This window comes from Glandiceps talaboti, chromosome 4 (genome assembly GCF_964340395.1).
Source record: "Glandiceps talaboti chromosome 4, keGlaTala1.1, whole genome shotgun sequence".
Lineage (NCBI taxonomy): Eukaryota > Metazoa > Hemichordata > Enteropneusta > Spengelidae > Glandiceps > Glandiceps talaboti.
Genome location: NC_135552.1, coordinates 27,149,681 through 27,160,544, shown reverse-complemented (window position 1 = coordinate 27,160,544; position 10,864 = coordinate 27,149,681). Strand labels below are relative to the sequence as shown.

The following is a 10,864-nucleotide window of genomic DNA, read 5'->3' as shown; positions in this document are numbered from 1 at the left end:
ACAACACAAGGACATGATGACAAAACAAAGACTCCTTATATAAGACAAGAACTGGTGACACTAAGAAAACAAGGAATAATGACAACAAAAGGATGACACACAAAACAGGGATGGATGAAAAAAACACAAGAACTGATGACACACAACACAAGGACTGCTGACAAGCAAAACATGGACTGATAACACACAACACAAGGACTGCTGACACACAACACAAGGACTGCTGACAAGCAACACATGGACTGATGACACACAACACAAGGAGTGATGGCATAGAAAACAAGGATTGATGACGAAAAAACCATCATAGAATGACAGTTTGTTCATATCTCATCATATGGCGTTGAACCTTTCCTGCAAGGCCTGAGCACAAACAAGACACCATCCTGTAAGGAAAAGAAGGAAGCTATAACAATTCAAATTGTACAATAATGACAGAAATAACAGAAGTTTATTACAAGCATAATACCGGCATTCAAATTTGACATAATGCTATCAAAATCCAGAACATTCTTTGGTTGCACCAACAATATAATTTATGTTCATTTTAATACTTCACATCACAGTATCACTGTGATGTGATGTGATGTGATGTTGTGTTATGTCATGTTATGTCATGTTATGTTACATTACATAACATTATGTTGTGTTGTGTTGTGTTGTGTTGTGTTGTGTTGTGTTGTGTTGTGTTGTGTTCTGTTCTGTTCTGTTATGTTACGTTATGTGACATTATGTTATGTTACATTATGTTACGATATGTTAAACCTACCTTGATTAAACCTGGTAAGGAAATCCAAAACATCTTGTTTGGAATGAGATCTGTACCTTCAGCTTCTCTGACAAACTTCATGTACAAAATACCAACAACTATGTACAGTGTAACCAAGACTATAAATCTGAAAACACAATAAAACAGTAAAAATTGTTATACCAGACCAGTATATTTCAGTACTAAATTTTATGTGTATTGAAAATCTAAAAGTGCACACTGCCCACTTATCCTATGTTTGGTAATTATTTAATAAGAGACTCCTGGGAGGGAAGGCGGGCGGATGGGAAGGAAGGAGGGAGCAAGAGAGAGAGATTATGTCTGTGTGTCTGTTTATCATCACTTTTTATCTTCATTGTTTCATATGTAGCATAAAACAGGTTATCTCAACCATTGACATAATTACCACAAAATATACATGATTCCAAATCAACGTATACATTTCATTTCATCAAAAATCTTTCTCTACTGAATAGACAATAAATGATTCTTCCAGCATTTCGATCTCCATGTCATTTTTCTTCCCAGAATGAACTTTTAAGTTCTGTTGCAGGCACAATAACTATAACTTACATGATACACAATATTGTTCCTGCACTGAGACCACCTCCACCACCTTCTGTAGGACAGCATGACTTTGATTTAAGATTGAATTTCTGTAATCAAGGTTGAAAGACAAGAGATATTACTTTATACACAATTTTATTACATAAATGTGTTTACATACATACATACATACATACATACATACATACATACATACATACATACATACATACCGTACATACATACATACATACATACATACATACATACATACATACATACATACACATTGTTGACATTTTTTTAGTACATTGTATATAATTAATTATTTGTCTGTAGGATCGGGATATGCATGGGATATACTTTGTAATATTCCTGACTGATTATGCAGGATCGATGTATATATTACAAATTCACAGTATCCGTCATCTTTGCATATTTCAATGTTAATGTCAGTGTACAATTGTGTAAGTATTCAAACGTCTAACTTACATAGTGCATTTCAGGGGACTCTGTAACAAATTCTAATTCATCCTTAGTGCCAGCTGGTGTACAAACAAGTGTGAAGTAACTGAATCTGTAACAACAAGAACACCATGGATCATATGTTACTTATTAAATGTTGTCTTCTGAGATACCTTGACAGTCACCATATAACCAGAGATGTTGAGTCGACATTGCTGTGAGATCATTTTATCATTGGCCCATGGTAAATAAAACTGGACAGGCTTTGGCTTTGATGGTACCAAAAATTCCCCTCGATCATCAAAATGACAAAATTGTCATTATGGATGCACACAAAATACACATACATTATTTGATTATTGAAGTCAACTCTATTCAACAGATGGTTTCATAGTGAGACAACTTTTTTAAAATTATGATGTGCTATCTTTTAGTGTCACAATTACAATTGACTTGCATATAGTACAATTGGAGTACATTTTTACCTTTCTGCTTCTGCTTCTGAATACTGAATTACTACTTTGTCTTCATTTGTCGTAAAAGTTGCTGAGTCTTGAGTACCAAGGCTATAATATTCTAAAATAGTTTTCTGACAGGCCTATAAAGAGAAGAAATTAACATCAAAATAAACAAGAGATAATATTGAAGGTTCAAATCAAGGTATTCAAGCAGCATTTCAGTTAAGTTATTCAAGCAGTATTTCAATTCAGTTTTAAAGGTATTCAAGCAGTATTTATGTTAAGGTATTCTAGCAGCATTTCAGTTAAGTTATTGAAGCAGTATTTCAATTAAATTACTCAAGCAGTATTTAAATTAAGTTATTCAAGCAGTATTTAAATTAAGTTATTCAAGCAGTATTTCAGTTAAGTTATTCAAGCAGTATTTCAGTTAAGTTATTCAAGCAGTATTTCAATTAAGTTATTCAAGCAGTATTTCAATTAAGTCATTCAAGCAGTATTTCAATTAAGTTATTCAAGCAGTTTTTCAATTAAGTTATTCAAGCAGTATTTTTGTTAAGTTATTCAAGCAGTATTTCTGTTAAAGTATTCAAGCAGTATTTCAGTTAAGTTATTCAAGGCATGTAAGTATAATATTTAAAGTTGTGTACAAACAAGTTATTCAACATTCTTTCAATTGGAAATGACTAAGAAAGGCTGTACAATTATGTTTTGCAATGGATGTAACCCCAGAGTCTCCTCTGATACATCCATGATTTTACACAATTCATTTTGTACTTATAATTCCATTTGTTAATTGTGTGTATGTGTTCACACTCTGTGACACATTGTTTGATTCTGTTATATATCAATTACCCATCATGTTAAATATATACCTGAAATGTCACAGGTCATAAAAATGTAACTACATGTACATGATCAATGTTCAAGCCATGCTTTACTGATAGGTTTATTTATGACTATAACAGCCATATACAGTATTGCATCCTAATATGCAAATCAGCACTTACTGATTTTATGTCTATGTACTGACCATGTGCTTCTAAGTCACTTTTACATTACAGCATACTGGTCACATACAGCTGTACAGATTTGTCTAATAAAGTCTTCTAATTAAAAAGTTGGGGCATCAATAATTGAACATAAATAAAATAGTAAAATTTGGATTTCAAAGCACTGTTGATTATTTTAGATCTGTTCACTGCACTCAGCATAAAGTTAATTTATCTACTTGTCTTGACCATAATTTTAGTAGCTTTTTTTTTAAATTTCCTAATAATGTTTGATTAATTGAACATTTAGCCCAAGTGTTAAAAAAACAGAAAATATATCATATTAATATATATTCTTGATGGATGACTGAATTAATTTTAGTGACTGTATCATTTAACTGACATGACTATAACTTACAGCTACATCTTTGCAATTTGATCCACTGCCATCTGAAAATGGCTCACATGGATTGTAACTGTAGTAATGACCTGCCGGGTCTATGACGTCTTGAAACCTGAACAATAACAATATATATACAGTCAGATTTTGAAAATCACTGGCAACATAAATGAATGAGATACAGATGCATGTAAACTACAAAAAATAATGAAGACAAAGGTGAGTTAACTAAAGATTTGAATTTATTGAAAAAGTTCAAAATTTAGTTTTTAACAAAACAAAATAGTGTAACTTTTCATTGCATATAGGAACTGATTAATATTCAAAAATGTTTCAAGAAATCAAATACAACTAATAAAACAGGAGTCGTTCCTGAAAGACTATAGTCTAGCTGTCAAGTCCCTATACAGTATACATGTAGTTATGATTTCCACCTCTACACTAGTCTAGTCCCTATACGGTATCATTATGATTTCCACCTCTACACTAGTCTAGTCCCTATACGGTATCATTATGATTTCCACCTCTACACTAGTCTAGTCCCTATACGGTATCATTATGATTTCCACCTCTACACTAGTCTAGTCCCTATACGGTATCATTATGATTTCCACCTCCTTACTAGTCTAGTCCCTATACGGTATAGTTATGATTTACACCTCCACACTAGTCTAGTCCCTATCTGGTATCATTACGATTTACACCTCTACACTAGTCTAGTCCCTATACGGTATAGTTATGATTTACACCTCTACACTAGTCTAGTCCCTATACGGTATAGTTATGATTTACACCTCTACACTATAGTCTAGTCCCTATACGGTATAGTTATGATTTACACCTCCACACTATAGTCTAGTCCCTATACGGTATCATTACGATTTACACCTCCACACTCAGTTATGATTTACACCTCCCCTCACAGTCTAGTTCCTATACGGTATCATTACCATTTACACCTCCACTCACATAGTCTAGTTCCTATACGGTATCATTACGATTTACACCTCCACTCACAGTCTAGTTCCTATACGGTATCATTACGATTTACACCTCCCCTCACAGTCTAGTTCCTATACGGTATCATTACGATTTACACCTCCACTCACATAGTCTAGTTCCTATACGGTATCATTACGATTTACACCTCCCCTCACAGTCTAGTTCCTATACAGCATCGTTACGATTTACACCTCCATTCACATAGTCTAGTTCCTATACGGTATCATTACGATTTACACCTCCCCTCACAGTCTAGTTCCTATACGGTATCATTACGATTTACACCTCCACTCACATAGTCTAGTTCCTATACGGTATCATTACGATTTACACCTCCCCTCACAGTCTAGTTCCTATACAGCATCGTTACGATTTACACCTCCATTCACATAGTCTAGTTCCTATACGGTATCATTACGATTTACACCTCCACTCACAGTCTAGTTCCTATAATGGTATCATTACAATTTACACCTGCATGCACTCACAGTCTAGTTCCTATACAGTATCATTACACCTCCACTCACAGTTTAGTTCATATATGGTATCATTACAATTTACACCTCCACTCACAGTCTAGTTCCTATACAGTATCATTACACCTCCACTCACAGTTTAGTTCATATACAGTATCGTTACGATTTACACCTCCACTCACAGTATAGTTCCTATACAGTATCATTACCATTTACACCTCTACTCACAGTCTAGTTCCTATACAGTATCATTACCATTTACACCTCTACTCACAGTCTAGTTCCTATACAGTATCATTACCATTTACACCTCCACTCACAGTATAGTTCCTATACAGTATCATTACAATTTACACCTCCACTCACAGTCTAGTTCCTATACAGTATCATTACACCTCCACTCACAGTTTAGTTCATATACGGTATCATTACGATTTACACCTCCACTTACATTAGAGACCAGCTGAAAGACTGCCTAATATACAATTTATCTTCTCTAAACATGATTTAGATAGATAGAGCTAATATAAATGGTCAAATCAGAAACTTTATTTTCTTGTAAATTTTGAAGTATAAATTACACAATACAACAACTAGTGTGGTGTATAATCAAATGATCACCTATCTTCAGGTTATGTGTCAATTGTGTATACTGCAGTACTTGTAACAAACTATATAACTTGCCACTTACCTTGCAGTTCCATCTTTATTTGCCAGGTCTATGAGGTCTATAACACTCCCATTGTCAAACTTACACTTGCAAGAGTTGATTGTTTTGCAAGTATCCGCTCCCACTGTACATGGCAGAAGTGTCAGCATTAAGGAAACCAGCAACAACATCCCCAAAATATGACATGGCCTGATCATACTAGTGTATGCCATGACGCCTGTAGAGTACGTATGACCCAGGACAGGGCAAAGATCATTTTTGAAATGAAACAAATTACCTATTATTCTCCTATCTAATACCAGCATTATGGGGAAGTGGACTCTGAGCTGTCATGTGAACATGATGTCTCATTTTACTACATCATATTGTCATTTCATGTGAACGCAACGTGTCATTTACTATAATTGTCATTTCCTATTATATATAAGATTTTTAGATTAAGTTTCACAAAATTTTGGAATATGCAAGACTTTCGATGAAGGTTTACAAGATTTTGATAATTATTCCAGATTTTTGGATGAAGTTTTACAAAATTTTGGAATATTCAATATTTTTGGATGAAATTAATTTTTTTTAAATATTCAAGATTTTTTGATGAAACGTTTCACAAAATTTTGGAATATTGCAGGAAATATATTTTGACAGCTTTGAAAACATACCTATTTGGACAAAAAATTATGCTACAACTGACTTGAAATGTGAAGAACTGACAGAGGTTCACTGCTAAATATATTATATTTGATAAAATTACATTTATTTCACTCTTGAAAATGTTTACTATTAAACAGTTTTAATCGACTATCAAGAAAATCCCATTGTCAATACTTGGTTAAATCCTGTACTTAAATACAGAAATGTATTGATTTTATTCAAGAAGATAATTTATTTGAAAACTGAAACTGAGATCATGTTATCATGTGTATAAAATATCTGTTTGGATGTTATCGGATTCAATTACTTGTTTTAATACTTTAATATTTGTAATGCTAAAAACAGAATTCTTTGATGATATAGAGTCAATAGATAAATTGATAAAAGGTCAAAGGTGACAAAACCATAAACACTCATGAGTATAAACATGATACCAACAATTCTCATTTCCTGTATTACAATTTTACCACCTATATAGGCATGCCAGAAATAACAATCATTTAATTTCTTGGTAATGCACTTCTGCTCCATGCACTACACATAATTACTGTAGTTGCACTGGAATAAATCAACCTTCTTGTTCTATTTTGACCCTCTAGCATAAGATAAAATGTTATTATAGGTACTGAAATTAGTTGACTGTCCTGCTTACAACAATAGTACATACATTGACTGTCCTGCTCACAAATTAGTACATACATTGTAATACAATCAATATCTAATCCTATCCATACTTTGGTTGTCATGAAAGATAACTTAAACTTCTAAAAAATTGTAAATTTTACTATAATATAATGTACAATGAACACCTCTGCCCCCTCCCCCCAACAAAAAAAATCATAATAATTTTATTGTAATGCACAAGAAATGAATGATATAACCTTGTGACCTTTACATGAGGTCATGATACCTAAAGCATTAGCTGGGTTACTAAAGAATGTAATGTTTGTTTATACATAGACACTGTACGTCAGTCTATGCGTTATAGCTGTCTTTTAAATCTAATTACTAGCTGCAACTATTATGTAACAAGGCACCCTCACACATCAGTCAATCCTTCTCCAAAGGAATATTCACTAAAAATTGGTCAATTACTTATAAAAGAGATTATATATGTTAATTAGTAGTCAATAGTATCTGTAGGTAGTGGTGGCAAGTTGAAATATTGAGCAAAATCTGTCACTGTGTTAAACCTGTACTAGTTGTAACTGGATTATCAAATTTTGATCAGACAACCACAATATTTTTACTGAAAATTGTTGAAATACCAATACTTAAACATTTTATATATTCATCAGCAGTCAATATTATTTATAAGCAGTACAGAAACAGTTGAAACCGTGATCACCATAGAGGGCACTGATCTTTGGATGTGGATCACATTGATTTGATTTATTGTATATATATATACAGCTGCTGCAAAAATGCATATCCACAGGTGATGCAATTCTTTTCAGGGGGTATAATATTATGAGTGAGTTATTGTACCTAATAAAACATTTTTTTTTTAAATATTTAGTTGCAGCTAATGCATATACTCAATAATTTATCAAGTAATCATAATCATTGCATATTGATGTAAAATGAAATAATCACTGACTTTAATTTCGATAAAATTAAATCTTACATCAGAAATATACAAGAGTTCAAGCTGTCACACCATATTCAAAATCCACCATTGTGACAATGGGTTTACAATCATCTGGCATCACGCCCTCAGTCCTATAAGTTGCAAATTCTTTTGTTTTTATTGTAACAAGCACTTTCTTGCTTAGTGGCTGTATACCAGCAAGCCTCTTCCTATAAAATCAGCATAGTATACATAGCAATTGTTGTTTTATGCAACCAATCTGATTCGTAGAGTTTGGCATCAGCCTTGAAAGACCGTCAACCTCATTTGAATATGTAATTAAATTTGAAATGGATAGGATATGAAACAAAGATATGTATAATAGATCGCGGAGCGGCTCAATGACTAGTACGCATGCACGTTACGTTGTATATACATGCGGAAAAAAATGGTGGTGCTCCCAGGGATGCATTGCGGCGCGCAGTGACTATGCATGCGCCTGCCATATACTATGTGCATTCTCCACGCGCTACCGTATCATCATATAGGCGACATAACATTGCCATGCATTGCAATATTGTAATAGTAGGCCTGTTGGCACGAGTATCGTAACAATGTAACAAGTATCGAGGCATCACTGTACCTCAAGGAGAAATTGTTACACTATTTGGAAGTTGACACATGGTAGGCAATACGGACCACTGATGACATAGCGCAGTTGAATTTCCCGGTTGTGGATGTGCAGTTTTGACATTTATATGGTCGATATTTTTTACATGTTCTAAAAAGAATAACTACTTTCGTATGTTTGTTGGTACAGTAACATTCCTAAATCAACGAGTTGAATTGAGAAATCGCAATGTTTGACAAAACATTTGTCCAAATACCAACGTTGGTGGAGGGTCTTTGATAAGTTGGCTGATTGAAAATTAACAATTTTAATCTAATGGCTATGATGGTTTTTGAAACCAACAATTGCATAGAGTGTTGACTTTCTTTACTTCTCGTCCATGTCAGATATATATATATATATAAATTTTGATGGTCAACACCCCTGGAAAATTACCTAAATCATTAGTGTACAAACCCTGGCCCAGGCAGCCGGTCACAAATGAATCTACCATGCGTGAGCTTATGGGCTTTGCCTAGTTATGATATTATTACTCCGATTTGAAGTTTGCCATATTATCCACCAGTGTCTCTAGCCTACAGTTTCATAGGATGAACTCTTCCTGCATGGACTTATTGCAAACAGGAAACCATCCTGAAAAATTGAAGAAATAAAAAAATGTAATCAATGATTTGGATATTGGGAGTATGACTTAAAATATTGTAAGAGTGTCATCCATAAGTAATTTGTAAAAATAAAATTAAAATTAAAAAATTGAATAAATAAATAAATAAATAAATAAATAAATATAAATAAATAAATAAATAAATAAATAAATAAATATTGTAATGGAATACACATTGTGGAGTAGAGTCACAAATATTGTACATGTACAAATGGTATGAACAAATTAGATTGTAAATATATCACTTTTAATAATTATAAACAGTCAGGATGTGACAATCATAGCTATTTTTCTACACACATTTACAATGTCTACAGGTATAAAATACACATTTTATCCTTAAGATCTGGTGTTTGACTGTCTTTTACATATTGATATAGGTTCATGGTTTTTTATTTACACTTGTTTAGGGAATTTTGTGTATAAGCAAATTCATTGGTTATCCCAGGTGGGTGACATCATTGTATTTATTCCATTATTTGGAATAGATGAGCACTTTTTCTTAAAGGCCCAGTTTGGATTAGGAATACAATTCAATTGTGTGCTGGGTACAGAAAAACAGTTGTATGCTCACTACAGAAAAACAGTTGTGTGCTGGGTACAGAAAAACAGTTGTGTGCTGGGTACAGAAAAACAGTTGTGTGCTGGGTACAGAAAAAGTTATCCCAGCACAAAAGAATGATGCAATTCTTATGACTCCATTGATAAGATAACACTAATAGGAGAAGTGGGATTACAACCGTGGCCTGTATAAGTAAAAATTGAGGTATAAATATGGAATATAAATATGGAACTTTATAAATTTTACCTGCTTTTCTCCTTCTGTCGTTAGGGTTCCCAAATCTTAGAAATAACACTGGACTAGTACGACCTAATGCAATTCATGTAATCTTTCTCTCAACCAAATAATTTATCACTCAGTACAAGAAGAAAATAGATATGACTAAAATTCCTACCTTGATCAATCCAGGTAAGACAATCCAAAAACCCTTATTTGGTATCAGATCTGTACCTTCAGCCTGTCTGACAAATCGCAGGTATAAAACTCCACCAACCACATACACTATAGCTAACACTAGAACACTGAAAGTTTGCAGGAAAAAAATTTCAAAGAATTACAAAAAGTGAAAAAAGTGATCATTGTCATGGTATTGATTTCCTTTGCTGTACAAAAACACTAGTGGAAAGGAACAACTGAATCTTTGTAACTTTTATGTAGAATAAAAAAGTTTCTACGGCTGACTGGAAAATGTATACCTGTCAACGCATGAAAGGATGAGTATAAAACAGTTAAAAGGCCCTCTATAGAAAATATTTATAGACTTATATTATAGACTAGAATACTAAAATGTAGAAATTATTTAATAAGGGAACTGATCATCAAAATCATCGCTAGCCTCATTATCAAATATCAGGATCATAATAACTTTACTAGCTTCTGTTAAAGGACTTTCAATCTATTAGTGTACAGAGAGTAGAGGTAAAAATGACATTTCAAATAAGAGGAATAGATACTAATAAGTTATACATTTAGTCACAAATATCTCCTGATTGTGATAATATCCAAATT

General features: G+C 33.1%; 1 protein-coding gene across 1 annotated transcript in view; it reads right to left on the bottom strand.

Moving 5' to 3' along the window:
- Window positions 1–323: 323 nt before the first annotated feature.
- LOC144434428 (cation-dependent mannose-6-phosphate receptor-like) overlaps window positions 324–10,864 on the bottom strand; it is a 16,250-nt gene continuing 5,709 nt past the window's right edge. Inside the window, exons 6-8 of the mRNA XM_078122879.1 lie at window positions 1,343–1,385; window positions 770–896; window positions 324–386 (exon numbers count right to left, since the gene is read on the bottom strand). Of these exons, the coding sequence (XP_077979005.1) occupies window positions 324–386; window positions 770–896; window positions 1,343–1,385 (233 nt within the window). The remainder of the gene's footprint in view (window positions 387–769; window positions 897–1,342; window positions 1,386–10,864) is intronic.